The 25667-nt window shown below is 36.9% G+C and overlaps 1 protein-coding gene across 1 annotated transcript in view; it reads left to right on the forward strand.

Moving 5' to 3' along the window:
• SEMA3A (semaphorin 3A) overlaps positions 1–25299 on the forward strand; it is a 167324-nt gene extending 142025 nt beyond the window's left edge. Inside the window, exons 12-17 of the mRNA XM_059817251.1 lie at positions 4594–4685; positions 7685–7726; positions 13392–13549; positions 17656–17723; positions 22991–23133; positions 24820–25299. Of these exons, the coding sequence (XP_059673234.1) occupies positions 4594–4685; positions 7685–7726; positions 13392–13549; positions 17656–17723; positions 22991–23133; positions 24820–25275 (959 nt within the window). The 3' untranslated portion in view covers positions 25276–25299. The remainder of the gene's footprint in view (positions 1–4593; positions 4686–7684; positions 7727–13391; positions 13550–17655; positions 17724–22990; positions 23134–24819) is intronic.
• Positions 25300–25667: the final 368 nt, after the last annotated feature.

Consider the following 25667-nt stretch of genomic DNA (forward strand, 5'->3'; position numbering starts at 1 on the left):
GATGAAGGTATCTGGCACATACAAAGTGTTTTAAGAAGAGTTGGTATTCAAATAGAAATGTGATATCCTTTCCAAAGTATTTTTGGAATCATATAGCTTTTTATAAAAGTGGGAATATGCACTCAAAAAAGACATTTTTTTTCCAGAGAGGAAATAATGAGAAATAACAGTGGCCAGAAATTAGCTGATATGCATTTGCCTAAGTTCAGTGGCTTCAGAACTATGCTGATTAGCAGTTGGTGGATCTGCTTCTTCACCTTTGAAGATTTTCCATTAGTTGGCTGGTGTTTCAGTTATGTTGAATAAAAGTATTTTAAACTTCTGTTGAACATCATTGCTAGTAATTAGACATTGGCATCGTAAAGCCAAAACAAATCAAACCAAACCCCCAGTGTTTTTTTTCACCTTTGGACCAAAAAATACCTGTCTAGCTGTCTGTCTTATAACAGTCCAACTTTTGACTTGCTTTAAGTACAGTTCTGGTACTCCAGACCTGGGGTCAGATTTCCAAAGCAATAAATCTCAAGGTCTCTTTCATGTTGATGCCTGAAATATATTACGAGTAAACTGAGAGTTGATGAAGCTTTGTGTACCAAACACAGTGCATGTGTAGCAATTCAGAACATTTACTGAAGGAAATGCAGCTCTGCAGAAAGTGTTCCAGCTCTTTAAAGCTGTGAACTGAGTTATTAGATACCAGTTCTACAATACGTTCTGGCATAAAACATTGAAAAGTAGTTTCATATGATTTTACACCACACATATATTTTCCACCACACATTAGAGACTTCAATGCCATCTACAATTGGCAGTGTTTTGTGCTCTTCAACAAGTCTTCTATGACCTGATTCAGCCCATAAAAAAAATTAATGGCAATACTCCCCTTGGCTGCGATGTGAGGGAACAAACCCTTCAGCATCCAAAGTATGATGCTGAACAAACATAAGCAGCTGATTTATGTCTATATCTTGAGCACAAGAGGTGGCATTTATCTCACCAAAGTTTGGCATTCAGTCTAAGAAAGATGCTTGGCTTCTGCAAGGGAGAGAGATAAGTACTTCCAGAGATTCATTGTACTTGCTTTGAGACCTCTATTAGAGTAAGACGAATAGTTATGCAGAAGTTCCTGTCTATTTTCAGACAGTACAGGAAGACTTGCTTAAACCTGAGCTATAGCTTTTATAGATAGTTATCATTGCGTATAGCGGTTCTCATCTAAATTAGTCAGGCAAAGTCTCCCTCTGAAAGACCCTCAATGATATCTAGCTCTTGCCTTTGAGTTGGGAATTTAGGCACTCACTTAATTCCCTAAACCACTAATATTCAGGTGTGTCATAAGTCCTCTGGATCCCATTCAACATTACTGATATTTGTGCCCAAGAACTGTAGGAAAAGTATTGAAAGGTTATTACTTGCACTTGCCAAAAGAGATGTCAAAACTAAAAACACAGCTTCGTAAGTGCAGAGTATTATTACTTCTTGAAATATTACTTTTGTCTATAGAAACTGTTCTTTTTCCAGCAGGAGGTTATACCCTCATGGGACAAGAACAGGCATTACAACACCTGTGCTTGGAGCTGGGGCACAAGAGATGCTCCGTGCTCCTCTGATCTCACTATCCATATTGCGGTTTTCAGAATGAGGAAAGAGCATCTTCCATGCAGGGGTAAAGGAAAAGAGGCAGAACTGAGGCCCTGCCTGCCTTCTGCCAGACAGCTGCACTGAGCCGGCTGGTCAAAGTCAAAGGAACCAGAAACAGATAAACAATCAGTGCGTATTACATCTTCCCCAAGCAAAGAACAAACCGGGGAGCAGATTAGGGACTCTAGTCTCAGTCCAGTTTCCCACTCGATGATCTGAACCCATGACAAAGCCAGAATTAAGCTCTCTGGGGTATGACTGGATTTTTCTGTGCAGGTCTGTCCCATCAGATTAGATACATTTCTCTATTTTCTCATTGCTGCTGCAGCAGCAATCTACATTATTCCCACATGCTGCTGTACTTCAATATGTTGAAGAAATACTTTTTTTTCCTTGTCATTGAATAACTGATGATAATTGAACACAACATAATTAATAGCCATCCAGTGTGGTCACATTTTCCTTTCCTGTGGGTGAAATCTTTAGCTGAGCAGTTTCTTTCCCACTGTGATTGTACCAGTGTGTTTCACAACGGAAATAAAAACATATCAGCATGCTTGAAATTATATCAGGAAAAAACAGGATTTAAGATATGCACTTAATGCATATCCTGAGTGTCTGATGTTTGGGATCGTTTGGCACAGTCAAGGTACATCTGTCAGTAAAGCAAATTAATAACAGTAATCTTATCTTACCGAGCAGGCCCTATTGATCCTAAAGGAGAAGCCTGATTCCATTTGTGTGAAAATGTTTGAAATACTACTCTGTAAAACTTGATTTAGAACTCAGATAAAGCCCCACTTTGGTACCTGTGGCCTGACCAGAGTCGCCGTAGTGATTAACACAGTGTATCTTTGACCTCAGAGGCTTTCTCGAGCATCAAGCGACTGTAATTGTTGCAGGATCCACTTAAAAGTCAGACCTTTTTTTGAAACAACATTATGTGGGGAACTCATATCTGCTGAGTGCCGCACGCAGGCTCCACAGTTTCCCTTGTGCTGTTTTATCAAAAATCACCCTTTAGTTCTCGAATATGGCATTTGATGCACTGTGACTGAGGAGAGTTATAGTCCAACACAGAATACAGTCATGACACATTGCTGTGCTGTTATATTTAGTAGATCAGTGTTCTCTTTTTTACCCATACAATGTATTTTCCTCAAAACCCCAGTCATCAAATTATCAGGATAATTAAGGAAATGAAATCATCCATTAAATTACAAATGTAATTAATGTTAAATTATCTGTTGATCTGTATTACTCTGTTGTAGAAATATGGATTTTTTTTCTTCTTGTTTTAAAGTTTAAATTGCATTTGTTCTATATAGTTATCAATATTTCTTGAATTAAATATATTCAATTAGTAACAGTAACCATAATAAAAACCACTTCCAAAACAACTTAACTAGTAAATTTTACTAACTTAGTTTGTAGAAGTAGCTGCCTAAATAAAAAGAAAGCTGTGCTTTGCTTTGTTGTTGTTGTTGTTTTGAGAAAGAACTGTTTTTTCTTTTTAAAAAACAATTTATGAATTTGTGACTAATGAAAGAAAACAGTGATGCAGATATTTTGTTGAAAAAATCACTTCTTTCTAAACTTCCAAAACTATGTGCTCAGAAATCAACATCTGTTTAAAGGGAAGCAGATGGAAAAATTAAAATCTCAGTTCTACAGGATATTCTAGGATTTCTAGAATATTTTAATCCAAATTCATGTAAAGAAGTTCAAATACCAGAATTTTCTCATGAAATCAATAGCTTTTAAGTTAGTCACCTTATAAAAACATTTTCAACCTGTGTAATATATTTGTTTCAATTTTATATGTGTTTTCAATACAGAAGTTGTGAGTTGTCATCTTTTTAATAAGAAGTTTCAACTAACACACAAATATATATATACATACAAAATATGTTTCGGTTTTGTGTAATTGTTGGCAAATTCTTGTTTTGAGAATGTTGACATGAAAAGTCCTCAGGGACGTAGTTGTTATTCCTATGGTATATTTACATGGCACTACACTTGTCTGGTTAAAAAGAAAAGTCACATCCAGAGTGCTTCCATTTCAGAGAGTCTGCAGTGATGTCTACCAACCTAGAAATGATTCTTTTTTTTTTGTTGTTCCCTGAAACTTCTGTTCATGGAAACAAACAAATAAATTGCAGAAGCTGTAAAATAGAGATGGTCTTAAGTCTCAACCATATTCACAAAACCAAAGGCTGTAGCTCTGGAATTTCAAGCGTTGGCCTTGTTCATGTTAAAGCCAATTGAAAAACCCCTAAAATGTAAATGGATATAGTATTAAAATGCTGGCACACACCTATTTCTAAACAGAAGATACAAGTTGTACTGCTTTTTACCCCTCAGCAAAGACTAGTATCTAACACACAGAGAAATACAGATGCCTTAAGGGGCTTATACATCTTAGGCACTTTATTTGACATGGGGAAGATTGCATGTACTTAAAAGATCTAACAGCTTCATCTGTCTAACAACATTTGTCCAGATGTTTTTATATCCATACTGAGCCTTCTGACAACATCTTCACATGCATTTTAAGAATGACAAACATCATATTCAAAATGGACAATAAAACATGCCTGGGTAAATTTAGTGCATTTCCTTCCTCAATTAAATGACTGAAACATCTGTCATTTTATACTGTCACTTAAACAGCATTTCAGTCCTTTTCATTCTTTAATAACGATAGTAGTATTTATCTTCTTTGTTGTGTTTTGATAATTGAAAGACTTCAGTGAAATGTCCTACTGAAATTCAATGTTTTTCTAGGTTATTTTAAATAGGAGTTGGTATTTTGAACAACAAGCGCTCAGAGATATGTAGCTTCACAGTCTTTATATGTGAAATAATTGCATACTACAAGAAACTCTGGCTGCTCTGAAACTGAAGTATGCATCTTAAGCACCTGAAAACTTTTTTTTTTTCCTTTTCAAGATATTGGAACAGTTCTTAAAGTGGTTTCAATTCCTAAGGAGACTTGGCATGAATTAGAGGAAGTCTTGCTGGAAGAAATGACAGTCTTTCGGGTAAGTGCAGCTAAATTTCAAGTGTCAGGTTGTAGATTTCTCTGTGGACAGCTGCAAACTAAACTTCTTGCAGTCGAGCCAAGGAATAGCCTGGCATACCCCTCTAATGAGCTTGTCATTTAGAGACCCAGACACTAGTCAAAATAAACCTTGAAACTTTCAGTGCTAGCTGGAGGTTAATGATAAAAGAAATGGCATTCTGGGCTCTTGTTTTGTGGTTCAAAAAGTAAATTAGTATCTCCGCATCTTAGAGCTGTTACATACTGTAGTTAAATATGTATCTGTGCAAGTCTGGGAATAATGCCTGTCTGTTTTCTCCCACAGAGATATGCAATACACAAATTTTACAGTTGCATCAACTCTTAACACTATTCAGACTATCAGCATAATGTAACTAAGAAGATACTTTAGGAAAAACAGTGATCTGCATAGATTTCTTATGCCTAATAATCTGAGAAACAAAGAAAGTGTTTATATATTCAAAGGTGACTTTAGGGTCTCATTTTCATGGTTTGACACAAGACACCATAAACACCCGCTAATCTTTAGTATTTTTTTGTGAAAAACAATCTTTTCCATTTTTCCTATCTATCTGAGCCACCTAAAAAATAAGGCATCCCATAAGCACTCCTGGAGTCGAGGATGAGTAAACCTTTCAAACACTTTCGAGACAGAACCCAGGGATGACTTGTGTTGTGTATGCAACAACGAATCATTTACGTTCCCCATGTTATTCTTTTTGTCAGTGCCATTTTATGGCACCATTTCGCAGGCTCCAGGCTTTCGGGGAGTTGATACCTAGCTGGGAGGGCGAGGTTAATCTGACAGCGTGAAAATGATGCTTGCTTGCATGCTCGGAGAGCCCCGCGTCACGTGGTCTCACTCCAGATGTGCCGACAAGGGCTGTGCTCAAAACCTGCCACAGCGGCCCAGCCACCACATCCTCATCACACTCAGTTGCCATCCCTTTATCTTTGGTTTCTGAACAGATACAACATATCTAAACAGAGCTTGTATATCTTTTCATTATTATTTTCAATATTATTTTTATTTATTTTTAATGGGAAGTCTTGCCTTTATTGGTACTAATCTTGTGCAGAAACCAGTGTTTTGAGTGCAAGATACCACTGAAAAATTGATATCCCTGTTTCTGCAATCCATGTTTTTTCTGAGGGAAGAAATGTGGGGTTTTTTCTTTCTTTTTTTAACAGAAAAATAAAGTAGAAACTATGAGGAGAAAATGAGACAAGTAATTTGTGGCTCCCAGCTTCTTTTCTTTTTTATACATGCACAAGTCATTACATTAATGCAGGGTAATTTGGCAATTGTTGATAATGTATGAGTCTCTTCCCTAAATCAAGTAGAAGTGCCAAGCTAAAGGAGATCAGGGAAATATAAAAGTGAAAGAAAGAAAATAAATGGAGTGAAAGTTTCATTTCAGAAGGGCTTTACAGAGGTAGGCTGGTTAATGGCAAATTCAAATCTGGTATTTTACTTCACATGTGTATTTACTCATTACACAAAAGGATTTTGGTGTTCCGATTCACTTGAAAGCTCATTTATCTCCTTTGGCATCTATTTAAGCTTTAAAGAGGGCATTAATGTACTTCAGTGGAATAAGCAGAATTTGTATGCATAAGATGTGGATCTTTCAATGTGGAATTTGCAACAGATTTTACATGTACCTTAACCAAATGCAAGTTTTCTTTAGTTACTAAAGAATCTATGTGCATCATAAACAATGTATTTTGATGCTTAGACTGCAATGTGCAGAACACAACGCTTTACATTTATAGTTCCACAAAACTGAAAGTCTTCCATATCTATTACGTTGATAACAAATGCTTCTTTTAACCCCACTTGTGCAATATTCTCTGAACAGCTGAGCAAACAAACTAATGAGTTCAATTTTCATTCAAATGTTACACTTAATTGATGCTTTCTAATATAAGGTCTATTAACCCATTTGTAAAGGCAAGTCCACATGCTTAACGTCCATTGACCCATATCAAATTCTCTCAGGATAAGGAAGTTGAAAGCTACGCAAGTGTAAAAGCTTAATAAGGACTTTATTAACGTACATAACCAAAAGCATGATGTGTGGGATCAATAGCAGATTTTTAGATGGAATAAAGTTCATACAGAATTGACTTGCACACTTTGTAACCAAATTATGCCACTTTGACTCTCGGGATTAAAATCCATTCAAGCAGCTAGGCCTAAAAGGTGTAACAGTCTTTTAATCAGACCTAAACATACTTATTCTGTTAAATATTTCTACAGTCTCTCATATAAGAAAGTAGATATTGGTTTGACATCTGCTTGCTCCAGATAAGTACAATTAAGAGTGGACTTAGCTAGGAGAACAATAACTCTCCTAGTGACCCATTTGATTGATTAAATAATGGGTATTCCAGGGTGCAAAAACCCTCTTACCAGTTTTAGTTCCGTGTTCTGCAAATATGAGTAACTTCTTTGTATGTGAATAGCATGGTGCGGTCAGCAAGATTACACATGGGATTAAGGCTTGTTCTTATGAATAAGATTTTGCAGGAATAGGTTTTTCCCCTTGATATGGTTAAAACATGTTGCTTATTTCAGTGTTATCACCTTTAATACATAGTATCTACGTATTTTGATACAGCCATTATTAGTTTCATATTACCTGGGAGGTTCTTTAAATGTAGTTTTAATATTAAGTGTAGAAATTAATTTCAAGACATGAAACTAGTAACAAAGTAATCACAATGAAACTGTAATAATTGTGGAAAATTATATGTCTACAATCAACATAGCAATCAAAGATGCACCCAGATATATACATGCATTCTAATTCACTTACAGCTAGAAACTATTCCACTGCAAAAGACAACAAGAAGCACTATTACTAAAGAGTGTCTAGTTTAATTTCAGGGTTTCTAGGTTGGGCAAACAGCATTCTAGCAGAATTTTTATGTTTATAGAGCTCATTGTATATTTTAACTCTTTTTTTTCCCTAGGAACCCACTGTTATTTCAGCAATGAAGATTTCCACAAAACAGGTACTATGTGCACAAACTTTAAATCACTTTTAAATATTTATTCATCTCTGTCTTTTAGAGACAGTAACTTGGCAGTCAGTAGAGACATATTAATTACAGCAGCAGCATCCCATCCCTTTACATAAACATCAGTAGTTTCTCAGGAAAATGTGACAGGCAAAGGAGAAAGGGAAAGTCTAGTTTGTGTTACTTACTGGTAAGGTGGAAACTAAGCACAAACTAACCAGCTGTCTGGAGGCTCTCAAGAAAAAAAAAATTCCACATTATGGAATGTTCTTATGACAGAGAAACTGTTCCAAAGGAGTGGCCAAACTCGGTCCCTTGCTTTAATGGGACTAGTTCTAGTCTCTGTAGGAATAGTCTAGTACAAAATGCAGGCAGTGGAAGCAAAGACTGGAAATGAGACGTCCTCCCAACTTTCTGTCCAATGCCCATTCCGTTCCTGGATGTGAACCGTTCATTCAGCTGTAACAAGGAGGCTAGTTCTGATTTAGTCCAAATTTTCCATGGCCACCTTGTTCAGTGACATGGTTAGGGTATGGGTTCCAGACTCCAGAATTTATATTTTCTACTTTCTGTTGAGTGCACTAACAACTAACTTAAAGAAAAGATATGTATTCTAGCCTTCGTTGTAGACCAGACCATAACTAAAGTGCACTGGACTTCTTGATGGGTGGAGGTAAAGTTTTGTCTGATTTACAGTAAAGGTGTTTCCTGCATTTCTGAGCAAATACGGGCAATTATTATTAGGCTTCTTTGTGAAGCAGCTGATGAATTATGTACTCGTGCAAAGAGCTTTGGGGTGCAGTCTGGGAGTGAAGTGGGTATTAGGGACCTATCTTCCAGTTCTGCTTGCAATTAGGTAGATAGACCCCACCCACTGTCATTTCCTGTCTCAGAAGACTGTGACATAACAGTTAGTGTCAAATTTAACATAATAAAACTTCTTTTTTTTTTTTTTATATTTGTGTTGATTTGGAGCTTGATTTGGTAAATACAAGCAACTTGTTCAGTCATTAATTTTTTCCATTATTGTCATTGTCAGTGAAGGGGAGATTTGGTATTACTTCCAGGACCGGGTGCACTAAAAATTGTGTGTGTTATAAATAAGATTTAACTAATTCATCTACCTCTCTCTATACATTATTAAACAGAGGTTGAATTCATTCTGTAATGGACAGAGCCCAATATTATGTTCGAAATGCTGCATATTTAACTCAGAATTCACTGTATTTAGGAAAGTTGTCTGAAAACATTCACGTATTTGACAGAAAACATTCTGTTTGGAGATACTCTTCTAACAGAGTTTACCACCTAAAACAACAAAAATGACAGGACAAAAAAAGTGTACTATTGAATACTGGGATATTTAAAAACAAACATGTCAAGTTGTATATATGTTCACATCATACCAAAATGCTCTGCTTTGGATTATAAGTACATTCCCTTAAAGGAGCCAATTGTATTTGATACTGGACCATGCATTTTCATACAGCTTCTTCTTCAAAGCATCTTTAGTTATTCAGGAGAGATTACAATTTTCCCTGAGTCTTTTGAAAACAAATTTAAACTGCTAAAATTGTCTAAAGCTAAAAAAGAGCATAAAACACAAGTTATTCAGGCAGAGTTAAGCTTATGAAAAATCAAGCAGCCTCAGGCTAAAAATGACAGAATCATGATACAGTATGACAAGCTTTTGGCACTGTGTCTCTGTATCAAAGAAGTATATGGCAACATGTTTCCATTTTATATTTATGATTTAAAAATACTGTAGTTTTATAATTCAAACACTTTACTCATTGTGTTCTGATAAGCAGGGCGTTTTTCATATAAACAGCATGATAATTCTAGGCATTGTAGAAAGCAGGAGCACAAAATGTAAACAGTAAAACCAGCATGTCCTATTGAATAACTTTAAAGCAATCACTTAATTTTATTTTTTCACTAACAATTCTTTCATCCAATTATAAAAGCATGGTACAAGAAGTTTCTCCTTATTTTTGAATGTTTTATTACACTGGTTGTTCAAAGCTACCTCTTTTGCTGTTGTGTCAATATGAGATGTTACAAATGACTCTTCTTTATAAAGTCCAAAATCTACAAATCCTTCAGGAGCAGAACTTAGCTTAAGTTTTAAATTATGTAAAACTGTAAGGCTCCCTTGTCTGTATGAGTATGAATTCGGCCCTTGAGCGAGAGTAACTTTGAGCAAGGAAATTCAGCCTTTATGTGCAAGGCTAAGCCTTGATACTGTCTTTCTCAACTCTGCCGTCTTTAACTCACAGGAATTATGTTTTCTCACTGAAGCTACGTATTCCTCTAATTGTGTTCAGAGCCCTAGGCTTGTGTAACCTTATCACTTAAACAACTTATGCATGGTTAGCAATAGACACAAACCTTCAGAGGACAGCATCCTAGAGCCACTGTAACACCTTGCAGCTGCCTAAATTCACAATCCTGTGGGAGCCGGGCTTCCAGGGAGCCCCTGGCTACCACTTGGCCCTGAGCCTGTCAGGTGGGCCTCCACCATTTTTCACTGGATTTAAAAATGTGGAAGCAGGCCAAAGAGTCAGGCCTGGCTTTCAGTCAAAGGTGACTTTTTCTGGAGCAAGCTCTTGTCTTTTTCTCAGGGTCAGGTTTGTGATCCTCTGTTTCAGAAAGCCATTGGATTTCTGGTAAGACGGGAGAAAACCAAGGAGATCCTTGGCTGATACAGGCCAGCTCCTTGTCTGGTTAACTGCTAGGAAGAGCATTTGTTTCTCCTCCATAAGATTTTCAATCAAAGGCAAGGCAGAGATGTCCAGAAAGACCTTAGTGACTACTTTTATAGTACTTTTCACAAAGTACTGAATTTTATTCTGAGACTGCCATTTCTGTCCATAGTGAGCATATAGAAAGGACCAGCTCAAAACGGATATGTCACTTAAACAGCCCCCTGAACTATTCTGCATCAGTTACTTTTCAAGACATAAAATTAACTTAAATGGGTTTTGAACCTCAAGATTCCTAAAGTTCCTTTTAAAATTCTGTCTAAGTTCTTCTTTTTAAGCATTGCACTTTTTCATCTCTCTTTTTTTTTTAATTGCAAATGGAAAATACTCCCTTATCTCTTTGCCCTACTTCTAGGGAAAGACTGCATTTTGGGCAGCACCGTGGGGCAAACAGAAACCACTGGATTGCTTAAAATGTTAGTCTCATCAGCTTTTCTGGAGTTCTGATATGTCTTCAAGAATTATTAGAGGACAACTTTTTTTCTCCCCCTCTGGCTTGATCTGATAATCAGCTGATTTATTAAATTAACAACCTCTTGGGAGACACTCTTGGCCCAAAAGGCAGTTTGACTGCATATGGCAAAGTAAGGTCAGACCATTGATGCAAATCATTCTATTACTATTTTCTGAATTTCATAATGCCTGGATTTATATATTAATAGTGTCCAGAATAATGATCACCAGCTGGAGTCTAAAACCGTGATCAGAAGAGCAGCAAACAGGGCAGCAGCCTTCAGGCTGGGCAGCACCTGAAACACGTGCTGTAGTTCACTGACTGAACTTTATGAATTTATCTACAAGGAAGAGTCTTTAAGTAACCCTATTTTGGCCTCACTTTTATTTTCTTACGAGTTTCTGGTCATTCTTTAATTCTGAAGACATTTATTAGAAACTAGGGAGGGGTTTTTGATAAAATGAAATTGGTTACAGGGGTGCATAGGAAACCATTACACCATTCTTTATTTTCCCATGTGCATTCCGTGAGTTGATCTTTGTATTAGTTGCACCACACATTGCTACATGCTTATATAGATATTAAAACCCCAATTACATAGGACTCAGATCAATACCATCTGGACATTTAAGATACTTAACTGAAGCTCTAATATGACCTATGCTGCCTCCATAATCAGTAAAGAGAAAAGGCATCCCTTGAGAAATGGTTAGGTCACCTAAGATTTGAATTGCTGCTCTTTTTACTGCAGAACGTACCCCTAAGCTGGCTACTTCATTAAGTGCTTTAAGTGAGAGAGAATCAGCTTATCATGTCTGCTGCTTGTTGCCTGCTTCTCAAGGATACAGCCCTAACTGGGCCTGGTATGTGCAATCAAGAATTTGTGTGGAGCTCTGTGTGGTCAGAGATTTTTGCCCAGAGAATGTGGGTTTATCAGCCCAGCGATGGCACTGTAATAGATGGAAGCAGCTGCTTAGAAAGGGCTTAGTTTTCAATTTACCAACGAATTTTCCTTTGGGTGCTTTCCTTGTCACGTTTTTCTTGAGAAAATACTGGTGTTTATAAAAATGCAGGAGGTGTTTTGTTACAATTAATATGTCTGTATAAACTGCCAAGCAGCTGTCTCTGAAAGAAATTAACGCAATACCTTTTACAAGTGTTTTTGGTTTTGCTGTCTCCTGTTATCCAGTGCTCATCACTTCTAGTAGATAGGTAACCTCAGCCACCTTCCATCCCCAAACTCTCCGGAAATGGAACCTCTGGGATGTCACAATGCAGGAGATGAAGAATTTTGATAACATATCTTGAAATCCTATTTTTCACAGCAGCCTTATGTTTTCTAAGAAAGAAAAATAAATATAAATTTGTATTTTCTTGGTGGGACTGCTTGGAGTGAGACCTTAAAAAGAAATGAGTTAATTGCTCCACCATGGGTTTTAAGTTTAAAACTTTAAGCTTTTGATATCAAAGTGTCAGTGTTTCCAAAACAGAAAGGTTATGCCATTTAATTTTTATCTATTTACTTTGTTTTACCCTAGTTTTGCATCTCAGATGGAACTTTATTTACTTACTACACTCATACTTGTTTTCTTTGTGAATTAGTGCTAAGCTGAAATATCTCTCTTTGGACTTTCACGTGGGATCAGTAGTTCAGTTTCCCTGTGTCCCTCTGGGGACCAGCTTCCCTAATGGATCACATGAATTTGATATCAGAGAGGAAATTGAGAGACAAGATATTCTGTTGTGATGCCATACAAAGCTGTAGTTCATTTTGTATGCATGTTTTTTTATTTACTTCATGGTTTCTCTCTGCATTTGAACTACATCTTCCACTCAACACTGGTTTTTATCCAAAATAAAGTAAGCCATCTTCCCTCATTAAAGATTAGAGTATACTCAATTAGAGTATGTGACCTATAGAAAAGAGTATGAAGCATCAGAATTATCAGACATGCGAAGAATTGCATGCACGGCAGCACTTCCAGGCTGGAATATCTTAGCATTGGTTTGTAACAATTTACTTTAGGTTTCCCCCCCACATACACAAATCAAAGTCATATATAGGAAATTTATGTTAAAGTTGGTTTTCTTTTTCTTTAAATGCAAAAGCGTATTTTCCATTGTGTTCTGTCACTGATTGTAGTGTTTTGCCAGTGCAGGGATCTGAATAGCAAAGAAAAAATGGAAGAGTACTTTAATTTTTCTTACTGCTTAGAGAAGCCACCGAGAGCTTCATACAAAAATCAGAGTTTTTCCTGTTGGATTTTTTTCATCCTGAGGACAATTCTCTTCTCATTCCTTTAGTGTACATCAGGATCATGGTCCTTTATTGTTTTGTAATGGTCCTAACATATTGTTATATAACTTTTTTATGCTTTCCTAGCAAAAACCTGATAATTTGCAATTTTTTTTATTTTTTTTTTTTTAACTTTTATAACAGCAACAGCTCTACATTGGCTCAGCCACTGGAGTTTCACAGCTTCCTTTACACCGCTGTGATGTGTATGGAAAAGCATGTGCTGAGTGTTGCCTTGCGAGAGACCCTTACTGTGCCTGGGATGGTTCATCTTGCTCACGTTACTTCCCCACTGCTAAGAGGTAGGGACAGTTTCAGATGTCTGCATGGTTTGCTATTTGTTTTAACTGATGGTCTCAATATGACCAGAGGGCTTTGGAGATTTTTCATGGGATGGTTAACTGGAGCCCTTTCTCTTCCAAAGAAAACATCATTGTGGGCGTTACAAGCAATATGAAGTTTTGGTTGGTTTAAAGTGAACACTGCTACTTCTTGGGTTGGCTTAAAAAGCTGTTGTAAAAAAACATTCAGAAAAGAGTTGTCTCTGAAATGGTTTAATAACTTTATGTTCAGTAATAAACAGCAAAAAGAAAACAATCCCTTTCTCTAACATGAGGAGGGGGCTTGATACTAAAAGAAAAGAACTATTTGCGCAAGTAAATTGTCTTGCATTGCAATTAATTCTATTTCAAAGGAAATATTTGTAAAGTGTTTAGGCATGAATGGAAAGTTATTGTTTATTGATATATAACATTATTGTTCTTATTCATAAGTATAACTTGCATGTATTGGTGTGTGTCTGAATGCTACCAGATCAGAACAATCACTATTTGACATTCACTCTGCGCTGATGCTAAAGGCTTTGCAATGCAAAGGTTAAGAAGAAAACAGACTCTGCAAGTGAAAAATATAATTTTTATAAAAAATTTACAAGCCCTAGTTGCCTGATCTGAAGATTTACAATAATAGTTTCTTTGCTTGCCTTTATATCTGAAATTCTTTCTCTTAAAGTATATAAGCTAGTTACTGAACAGCTCTTAGCTACTGAAGTAGAAATTAGTACTAACTGAATTGATAATCACTCGCAAATAAGAGCAGATATTGGTGTAGTGTTGAGATTCCCATGATAAATTGGCTAAAAAGATAAAAAAATCTCATATTAAATAGAATATGCCAAATACTTCATATTTTTAAAGAAACAAGGAGTCCAAGGGTTTATATGGATAAGGAGCCTTTATTTTAAAATTAATAGCAAATACTTAGTTGAGAATGTAGGGATTCCAAATTCCAGATTTGGATTGGTTGTTGCAGAAGGTGAAATGTGGTAAAGGGTGGGAAGTAGCATCTGAGTCACAGACTTTTCAGATGGAGGGGATTAAAATTTCAAGGTCTGCATTACAATGTATCTTAAACAAATACTGATGACAAAAGAAAAAGCTACTTATGGAACATCAGGTTCTATTTTGCACCAGGAAACAGAGTTAATCTGAGACAAGCTTTCTGTGAAATTCTTTAGAAAAGAATTAAAAAAGGAGAAACTGAATCCATCCCAAAAGAAGAGCTGGTCAAATTTTCTTGGCTGCATGGGCTCAATTCAAATTTGTGGTGGGAGCACAGCAGTTTCTCTGTAGGAGGAGGAAAGAGAGGAGAGGGAACAGTGAGGTTTTCAAGGAGAGCCTGAGAGATTGATTTGAGCTGAAAGTTTTAAGGGTTAGAAGTCAGTGTGGTTGAGTACTGCCTCAGAGTCAAAGGAGTCAGTAAGGTCAGGAATTACTGAATCACGCTTCTCCGCTACCTCCCTGCTAATCTTTATCCCTGAACCTCATCCTTTCTCAGCATTCGCTAGCACCCATTCCTACACCCAGCCTATCTCAAGACCCATAGAGCACATCAACCTGTCATTCATCTGCTTACACTGATAGAAGAAATAGGGCTTTTTGTCTTTTCCTTATCTGTCTCTCCAACTTACTAAACAGCAGAGCGAGCTCACTGTTGCCATCAGGGGTAGAGGGACTGGGTCCTCTTCTTACAGGGATTAAGGGGCAGGGTTACTGGGGCTAAACTGGCTTGCACAGCTACAGGAAAACCTTGGGATGCAGAATTTACTCTTCTTGAGGTCACTGTGAAAGAAAAAGTAAGTCCTGGAAGGCTGGGCTCCTGACAATGCATTCAGAAAAAGCCTCTGTCCCCCCCTACTTCCCCCCATTTTTCTCTTGGCAGCAGCAGCAGCAGCAGAATAAAGGTCTGTGTTACACGGGGAGAGGATCCTCTGTTTCCCTGGTACCTGCTGTACCCACTGCCTCAAGCCAGCTTTGAATGCATCTATGACAAAATCAGCATTGCTGGAAACAGCTTAAATGTCTACATTTTCCTAATAATGAATCCTTGAAATTTTAGGCTCCAGAAATACTGGCAAATTTAAGTCGTGAGGCAATTGCACAGATGCTTTACTAATAGTTGGTTTGGGGTTTTGGTTTTTGTTTTGGTTTGGTTTTTTCTTCTTTTTTAAAAAGGAGCTTTTATGAGCCATGATTTTAATTTACTTTTCTTTCTTTGTGTATTTTACAAGTCTAAATGACAGTTCAGAGCTCCTGTAGTGTGACCACTTTACCCCATGCAGATGTATTCTGGTTCATATTTCATAAATCATTGTGTTGATACAATGGTGATATGTGCAACATTTTCCTGAGATTCTGACTAAACATCTCATCCAAACTCCATTGACAGTAATATGAGTCGTTCCACAGACTTCTTTTCTACAAATAGTATCCTATAAATACGCTGCATTTCAAAATTTAGAAAGAAGTAACAAAATTTTATGGTTCCTTATGTTTTGGTGTATTTTTATTCATTGGTAATGAGTCATATGAAGATGATATCTGAAATTAGGATTGATACATTTTTTGAATCATATCAATTGACAGAAGGTTCCTTCTTCTTAAAGCATGCTAATTCACTAGGATAATTTTAAAGAAGTTTTTATTCAGAAAGATATAAAAAATGCACATTCTGAATTGTTTTTTCAAAAAAAAAAAACCTGTTGCCATACTTCACATGACTAATTTCAGTTTTAACATTCCAGTAGTTTTCAGTGAAAAGAAAAATGGTTAAAATTTTTCAGCCAAGAGGAGTCAGCTGTGCAGTTAATGGTGCCTCTGTGAGAACTCTTAGTATGTGCTGGTGCTGGGCTGTTAGGGAGAGTCTGCAAACAGGGCTCCTGAACAGAAGAGAGATGGTCTCTGTACTGCAGAACAATGGCTTTTTAAAAATGTGGGCTGTTGTCACAAGGAGTGACCAACAGTGCTTTTTACAAGACTACTTGACTTTTGCATATCCGTTTCTGGATGCCATAATCTGAAATCACAGCATTATTCAGCAGCCTAATCCTCTTTGTTCTCCTCTAATTTTGCAAGCCCTCAGGCTTTCTCTGATTCCTAAAGTAAAGTGCTCACACTTGAAACACATCTTTGTTTGCCTTGTTCTTTTTTCTTTTTTTTATATGAAACGCTTTTCTCTGGCTCAGTTGAATTTTGTGTCACAGCTATTTAAATAAAAACAGGAGCAGACAAAGCGAAAACAACAAATGCAAAATAAAACTGTATTAAAAAGCTTTCTTCTGTGAAATACAACATTTTTTAGTACAGATCAATATGTTTTCCAAAAGAGACAGTGGAAATCAAGCTGGGGAAAGAGTATACTATGTTAAATGGACGCATAATAAAAACTAGAAGCCAGGTTCAAGATACAAAGGATGGAATAAATGACATTTCAAAATCTTCCTATCCAAGTGTTATATTCCGTGTATTCTAAAGACAAAGCCATTTGCAACAGTTTTGGAAAAGCTTTTATCAGAAATGTTTTGGTGAGATCTCTAGTGGCCAAAATGATCTATGTATTTTAATTTAGATTTTGTAGAAAATACAGCACTTTGACATTCTTTCAAAGCCATCCATTCTAACACTTCATTTTAGCTAAAAGATGACATGATACTTAAAGTATTCTGTACTTGCAGAAAAGCTGTAGCTTCTTCATGGGTTTTGATGTGTGTTAAACTGTACTGTATATACTTTGATCCCTTAGCAGTCCCTGTATCTATGAATCAAGTAATGAATTTGTCTGTGATCAACATTGCCAACAGAGTTAAAATAAACTTCATAGGCTCAGTGCAAGAGAGATGTTTTTAACAGTTTCTGAAGACCTTACCTGTAAGAGTAAAGGCTGATCCTACACACTGTGATAACACATAGAATATTGTAGTAACAATATGATTTCCTTCCTAGTGTAGTCTAGGTGCACTTGTGACCTATGTAATTACATATATGTTCCATTTGTCCCTCTTCAGTCATGGCAAATGTGAATGCTGACCACTGAGAAGGTCACTAACAGTTTTCGAATATGATATTTGCAGACGTACCAGACGACAAGACATCCGAAATGGAGACCCGCTTACCCACTGCTCAGACCTGCAGCATCATGGTGAGTGATGGGTATGACTGAAGTACAACTAATTTGTATGTAATTTACAGACTGTGCATGAGAAGAGTAGGAAGCACATGAACATTTGTTGGTGAAATTGTCTTGAACATCTGGGGAAGATAAATACAGTACATCATTATCCCAATTTAGATTGCTTACAATGCCCTGGATCAGACACTAAAGACTGTTGGGGTTTTTTTATTTTCCTCAAGTTAACAGTTTTAAGCATTTTAATTTTTCTGCTTTGCTTACCTGATAATATCATACTACCAGGCTAGGCATATTATGTCAGAAAAGAGTCATATCTCCTTCAAAACAGGAAGAAGTACGTACATGTTGCTTCATATAGTTTGCATAGGATGATAACCAAGCACATAATTAACCACCTTGGCTAAATATGGAATGGTCTTTGTTGTAGGTGCCACGCTAGCAGCCCTTAAGATCATGATGGTCCTTGCAATAGGCCTGTCCCATGTGCTTTCAGCATGGCTTTTCTTTGACATCTTTTGGGTTTGTTTTTTGTTGGTTGTTTCATTTTCACAGTGTATTGACCAGATCTTCCTTTCTTGAATTGCTTGGCTGATAAACCTCTCACAGTTACGAATTTGTTGCCAAACTCTTCAGAAGTTTTTTACTCAGAAAATGAAAAATGTCCTTCTTCCCCTAAGTGAAGAGAACACTTAGGCAATACTTCCCTCTGCTGGAAAAAATTATTACTCATGTTTGTGGTACATCTGCAATAACAGTTAAACCACTGCACAGATTTCTGGGATAAATAAAGAAGAGGTGGCTGAAAATGGAGATACCTCAAAACCTTCATGTTCTTCCAGTCCTTGAATAGCAAGAATGATAATAGTCCAAAGTTGTACTTTTGTATCAACTACAATTCACCACCGCTACGTTTCAGTAATAGTTTTCTCTATCTTCCTTTTTAACGATCTGAAACTTGCAGCTAACATTGCTATAGCTTTTCTTTTTACTTCTTGATTGCCAGATTCAGGCCAAGCTACTTAGAGGGGAAAATGATTTGGAAAAATTCATCAATAGACTATGATCAATATGTGGTTGTCACGTTTGGAGAACTCATGAATGTACAACTAGTCAATGTAGACTAGTAGAAATTTCACAAATTTAATACAGTTTTGTCAACATGAGCAGAGCAAGTATGAGACAAGATATCACTGAAAATTTTACTTAATGGTGAAATGAAGCCAGTGTGATTAGAAGAATCAGTAACTTACAAATAGTGAGGGAATGCAGTTCTATGTCCTAGACTTTAAGGATGCACTGTCAAAATACTTTACTTAATGAATGTTTTAGATTGTTCTTGAGTGAAATTTTCTCTAAATTAATTCTAAGTTGTAAAGCTATAAAATTTTCCTATATTTACTTGTCATTTACACATGATCATGCATTGTACAGATGGCTGCATGGCCCATAAACTTCCTATGCCAACTTATGCTGAGTTTTTTCCTTGGCTAGTAGTTTCCTGAACAACAGATGAAGAATTGGGTTTGTCTATAGCCAAAAATAAGCTCCAGCAATCATTTACTACTTGTCTACATGTTCCTTTGCAGTAACTGTCAGTTGATTCTCCGTGTGAACCAACAGAAACAAGAAAAAAGAACAATCCCTTAATGTATATCTCACTTTTAAAGACATTGCAGAAACTTACTTTGATATCAGTCTGAAGCAGTAATGCTTTTAATAAGGTTTAGGTAGCTCTTTCAGTTGCCTTTTTATGCAAATGTATAAGAAGTAGTATAAAATAATTACACAGCAACATTAGAGGGAGCTGAGGATCCTTAGCTGTACAGGTGTTTGGACAGACATTAATGCTTAAATCTCAAAGCATGATCACCTTTGTGCCAGCTAAAGAATAATTTTTTTAAAAAAGCGTAATATACTAGTGCTATCAAGAAATTAATCAAGATCTTTTTTTGAAGAATTTGTAAGAGAAGAGGCACCTTTTTTTACGTGATTTATCCCAGGGGAAGCTGAAAGAATCACTCTGAATTTAACTGTATAGTGAGATTCATTCGTCTGCAAAGCAATCTTGGTAGAAGTACTTAGCCTTTCATACTTCTTCGGTTATGTCAGAAATTATGTATTTAAAGGATATTTATCAGAGTAGTAAACTGATACTGCTGTTGGTTTCATTTTGGGAATTACAGCACTCAGACAGGATTTTGGGTTGAATTTCATAACCTACTTCACGACTTCTATAGTTTTCTAATTCCTCCAGCTGCTCTTCTGAACTTCCCACACTTTCATTCTTCCTTCTAGTCTCCTCAGCTTTTCCCTCAGTCCCAGAGCTGCACTCTGATCCTGTGATTATTCCATCACTCTGCTTACTTTCTTGCACTCTATGTGCTCAATATTACAAGAACTTTATAGACATTTCTGGACCTGCCTTCTGCTCCCTTAAATCATGGAAATGGAATTTGAATGATCTCTTAAATCCTTCCTCTTTCATTGCATGACTGTCACCCATACTATATTTTCTGGAGCTGCAAGGAAATTTAAAGGGGGCTTCTGCCACTTTCCATGGTGATCTCTAACACACTAGAATGCCATGGACCAAATCCAAGAAAACACTCAGAAGTTTGAAATGGTGTCAGAGCACCCACCTTCAAGGTAACTTCCATAAAAACTTGTGACTAGCTTCTTAGATATCCTAGGTACCTAAGTTTTCCAGCAGAAATTTCTCTATATACTTAAAAATATACTACTGCTCATGGGCAGTAGGACCTTTGCCAAAGAAATATCTATTTTTGTCCTTTGTACTGATATTCAGGATCTAGAAGACTGTCTCCTTGGATCTAATGAGACCAGTGTTAGGTGTGCCCTGCTCCTGTATAATTCACTTGGACTATGCTGTGTTCAGGAAAATACAGTCAAGTGGTGCTGCAAGACACCTAATGAGTAACCTACTGGTTAAATCAGCTATTTAGGATGTGGGAGAAGAGGACTCAAAGTCCACATAGGCTTAGGAGATTGACTTGATAGCTCTACTTCCAATACAAGCACCCAAACTATCGGATTGCTTTCGTTGAAGTTGGGCCATTCTGCAACCACGATTCAAAGTTCATGGAGCCTGGGAGAGAGGAATTGAAATAGAGCATGCATCCTAGGGAGAAATCTCTGTGTTTCCGTCCTTTATTCTGGAAGTCTGTAAATCTGTTTCACAGAAACACATCCCTGGAGCAGTAATGTATGTGTCCCAGGCTATAACAGGGGACATTTCACAGAATCATAGAATCACTAAGGTTGGAAAAGACCTGTAAGATCATCAAGTCCAACCATTACAAAAAAAAAAAAAACAAACAAAAAAAAAAAACACCACACCACACACCACCATGCCCATCAAGCCATGTCCCACATTTGCTACTGACCGTCTTATGCTGCAGCCCTACGTGTGCTATCTGTTGTGGATCCCAGTTCAGGTATCAAACTGCCTCTCGTTGACTATGTGAGGATCTTTGCCTACCTGCTCAGCCGTGTGAATTCTGTTCCTAAATTAGAGTACTTAACTTGAATCAGAAGAGTCAGGACATCAGTCAGCCATTCACAATGTTGAATCAGGACCCATGAGTTATCAGCCAATCATTTCCATTTCCAATCTTTATCTTATCACTTGAAGTTATACTCAATCTCTTCACATATTTCCAGTTCCTCTGTTACACTGACACAAATTCACCCATGCTCCATCTCAGACCTTACCACTGGGACCCTTAGCTACATTCTCTTCCAGCTGTCTTACCCTTCGGTTGCTTCACTGCTTTCTAATTCCTTCGTCCGTTGCTCCCCATCTTCCTGGCCCAAAGCTGCACTGACATTCTTCATAGGGATGTGGTTTCTGAGAATGTCATAGAAGTTGTTTCACTTAGTTGTTTATATAACTCCCCACTTACTTGCTGGAAATGTTCACAATCCAGCAGAGGAGAACAAGCTAACCCATTCCCTATTTGTTTAGTGTTAATAGGCCATTTGATGTTTCCTTACTGAGAACTGGGCAAGCACCAGTTCCTGTTCTGTCCCCCATCCCTTCTCCCATCCTCTCTCAAGGCTGCAAGTCATTATGGAAAGACATATGATTGCTGTATCAACATAAACCAGGAGCTCAATTTTATTTTTACCTTTGGCTTAGTCATCTAGCAAACAGCCTGTGTTTGCTAAACAACATGGCCAATATGATAAAGGCACAGTGAAAGCAAACAAAACTTAACAAAGGATTTCTCTGAGAGGATTTTAATTAGACATCATTTTCCTGTTAAAACATATCAAAAGAAGTTCTTTAAAGATTTCCCGTGCTAAAGATCAAAAAGTGGAAAATGGAAAGAATGACAAATAATGGCAAAGAGACAGGAAACCCCATGAGATCAACACAGTGTTAAATAGCTTACCAACCCCTTCCTCCCCATCTACTCTCCAGGATTATTGCACTGTTGCCACTTAAGTCCATAACAGCATTTTAAAGAGCTAAGGTGGAGAGTTGAAATATGATGCCTTACAGCCTCTGCGGTATTGGAGAAGAATCAAATGCCATCTAAGTCTATAGCTATGTGATATTTCTAGCAAGTTGATGAATATCTTGAAACGTTGTTACAAAAGGAAGTAATTTATTTAACTTTCTTTTTCCCCTCCCATAATGTCTGGTTTATTAACCCCATTACATTTCCATAAATTATATCAGTATGAGAGGAAATGATTAATTGAAGATTGTTTCCTCAAAAACATTATTCCTGGTCATTAACAGCTTCAGCAAACTGCAGTGCTATATAATCTAAACACATTATACTGCTTTTAAATAGCCTCATGTTTTATTACTTTGCTCTAAAGTATTATGATCATAGAGCCCAGGAGGCATCATTACAGACATTCTGCAGCTACACCGTGAGTTTTCTCACTGCATACAGTTTGCTATTAAAAATTCTTGTCATGTCCTAGATGTTTTCCTTGATGAATAATAATGAAGTTTACACAAAATTTCACAATGAAATTCATTAACTTCACATATTGAGATGTTAACAGCTGTTAGGATTAAAAATACAAAAATAATAAAAAAAACCTACCAGGGATCCTTACAAAGATAGCGTTGTTGTTGGAAGTTTTCCAAATGGCATACTGATATGGAGAATTTTTTTTATTAAGGTTTTTATCTTTAAACATCTTAAAGGAGCCCAATTTCTAAACAAACAAATTCATTTAGCAATTAAGATTTTTCTTCCCTAGTAATTTTTTTTTCTTTTTTTCTTGCTTTACAGATAACCCAAGTGGTCAGACCCTGGAGGAAAAGATTATCTATGGAGTAGAGAATAGCAGCACTTTTCTTGAGTGCAGTCCAAAATCTCAGCGTGCCGCAGTGTACTGGCAATTCCAGAAACAAAATGATGACCGCAAAGAAGAGGTACAGTAGGAAAAATTAAGAGATGCAACTTGTCTTCTCTATGAAGATATACTTGAACCTAGGTCCTTCCCAGAATAATGTCCCTCTGTGTTTTAGTTTAGCAGAATTTCTCTGTAATCTTATAATTTCTGTTGTTCTTAACCATATTCTTACTCTTATCACCATAAAATCCCATAAGCTCTCTAACAGGTTTCACTGACTGTTACATCAGAAAACATTCATATCCTGCAAAACACACTGGTTTTCCTTTAGATATCTCAGAAATACAAAAAGGTAGCATGCTCTGTAAGTGCTACCTAAAGCATCATACAAGGATTATATTGAACTTAAATATCACAAAGACCTTAAAACTGCCTCTGAAAAAAAGTCTAACTGCATTCATCTAATTATACTGTTTGACTGAAACATAGTCTAACAGGAGGAGCATTTCTTATGTACGGCATGCTCTAAGACTTTATTGCAGATAAGACAGGGAGAGAATGAAGAACTGGGAACTAGTGGACAAAAGGGTATGAAAACTTGTATATTTTTTTCATCAAAAGCAATACTCATAGAGGCAAAACCACTGACTTTCCCTGCTTGCATTACACTAAACTGATACTTTCTTTTTCTCCTTCTCTTGTCACCAACATTCCTACGTTATTACTCACCCTGGTTCTCAAGTCATGTTAGTATCAAGCTAGGTCACACATCTCTCAAGAGAGTAATCTACTTCGTTATGTAGGGAGATCAAGCTAGGAAACAAAAACTTGTTTGTTGCGTTGAAGTGTTTGTAAATATACCCAAACTACTCTGAAACATTTTTTTTAAAGCATGTACTAAATACTTAGATACATTAACAACTTTAGATATTTTTGCTGTTTGCTTTGTTTGCATAAGTAGTAAATTAGTAAATTATTTAGAATTTATTCTTGGTGAAGGTAGCAGCAAACAGGTTTGTGCCCTTTCTGTCTGCAGCAACATGTGCATTCAAAGAATGCAATTATATTCTAGATATTAATTAATTCAGAAAAATACAGTATTTTAGACAGCTGCTTTTTTAATATTAACATTTTGAGTTTTAATCCTTATTGTTTGTAAATTCTCCACTTACGCAGAACCCACTTCTATGCATAAGGTAGTAAGGAACAATAGGAAGACAGAGAACCTTTCCCACAAATATATCTAGGCTTGACTAAAACATAATGATAAATGTGACCTCCATAATACAGCCAAATGTATCAGTGTTGACTCTGCTCATTGTAGGCTTTCATCTTCTGTAATCTTACCAGCAAGTCCATCTAAAAGAGTTGATACAGATCTTTTTGGTCAGCAGCAGTAGGGACGAAGGAGTAAATTCTTAATCCCCCAAACTCTTTGCAGTACATCAGTAGTTTTTTCCAGAGTATTTGAGCCTTCTATAACTACAGGCGCTTAGGGACACGGTTTAGTGGTGGACTTAGCAGTGTTAGGTTAATGGTTGGACATGATGATCTTAAAGGTCTTTTCCAACCTAAACGGTTCTATGATTATATGATTCTATGGTACAGATGACTGGCAAGGGTATTTTCATTCATGTGCTTTTTGGGATTTTTGGCCAAGTTTTACCAGCTGAAAGGAGCAGTACTAAGGAACTAGTATGGTTAGAGGATAATTTGCACATATATGAAAGATAACTATTGAAATTACCACTTTTTTCCAATACAGATAAAAGTGGATGATCACGTGATCCGGACGGAACAGGGCCTATTGCTAAGAAGTCTTCAACGGAGAGACTCTGGCATTTATTTTTGTCATGCTGTGGAGCATGGCTTCATGCAAACTTTGCTCAAAGTGACCCTGGAAGTAATTGATACAGACCACCTGGAAGAGCTGCTCCATAAAGAAGAAGATGTTGATGCCTCCAAGATTAAGGATGCTACCAATAGCATGACCCCCAGTCAAAAGATCTGGTATAGAGACTTCATGCAGTTGATCAACCACCCCAATCTCAACACAATGGATGAGTTCTGTGAGCAAGTTTGGAAAAGAGACCGCAAACAACGCCGGCAAAGGCCTGCCAATGCGCAGGTGAATACAAATAAGTGGAAGCACCTACAAGAGAATAAAAAAGGTAGGAACAGGAGGACCCATGAATTTGAGAGGGCACCACGGAGTGTCTGAGCTACATTACCTCTAGGAACCTCATCCAAGTAGAAACTTGTATAGACAGATAACTGGAAAAAAATGCAATATTCATGAACTTTTTCATGGCATTATGTGGATGTTTACAAGAGTGGAAAGTTCAAACAATTTCCACCAGGTTTAAATAAAATCCATTTCTAACTTCCTAGTAAGTCCTTCCTCTCTGCTCTGATTCTAAGACCAGAAAGACCAGAGTTTCAAGGATGATAACTCACCTGGACCTAGCTTACTGCTCAAAAAGTTCTGCAAGTATTCAGCAGGCAAGTTTTGCTTTCTCTTTTGCCTGAGATATAAACAGAATGCTGTATTTCATGCTGTCATCTTAAAGAAAAGAAAAACAAAACCCACCTTTCATCATCAGCACTACCATT

Source organism: Gavia stellata, chromosome 4 (assembly GCF_030936135.1).
Source record: "Gavia stellata isolate bGavSte3 chromosome 4, bGavSte3.hap2, whole genome shotgun sequence".
NCBI classification, from domain to species: domain Eukaryota; kingdom Metazoa; phylum Chordata; class Aves; order Gaviiformes; family Gaviidae; genus Gavia; species Gavia stellata.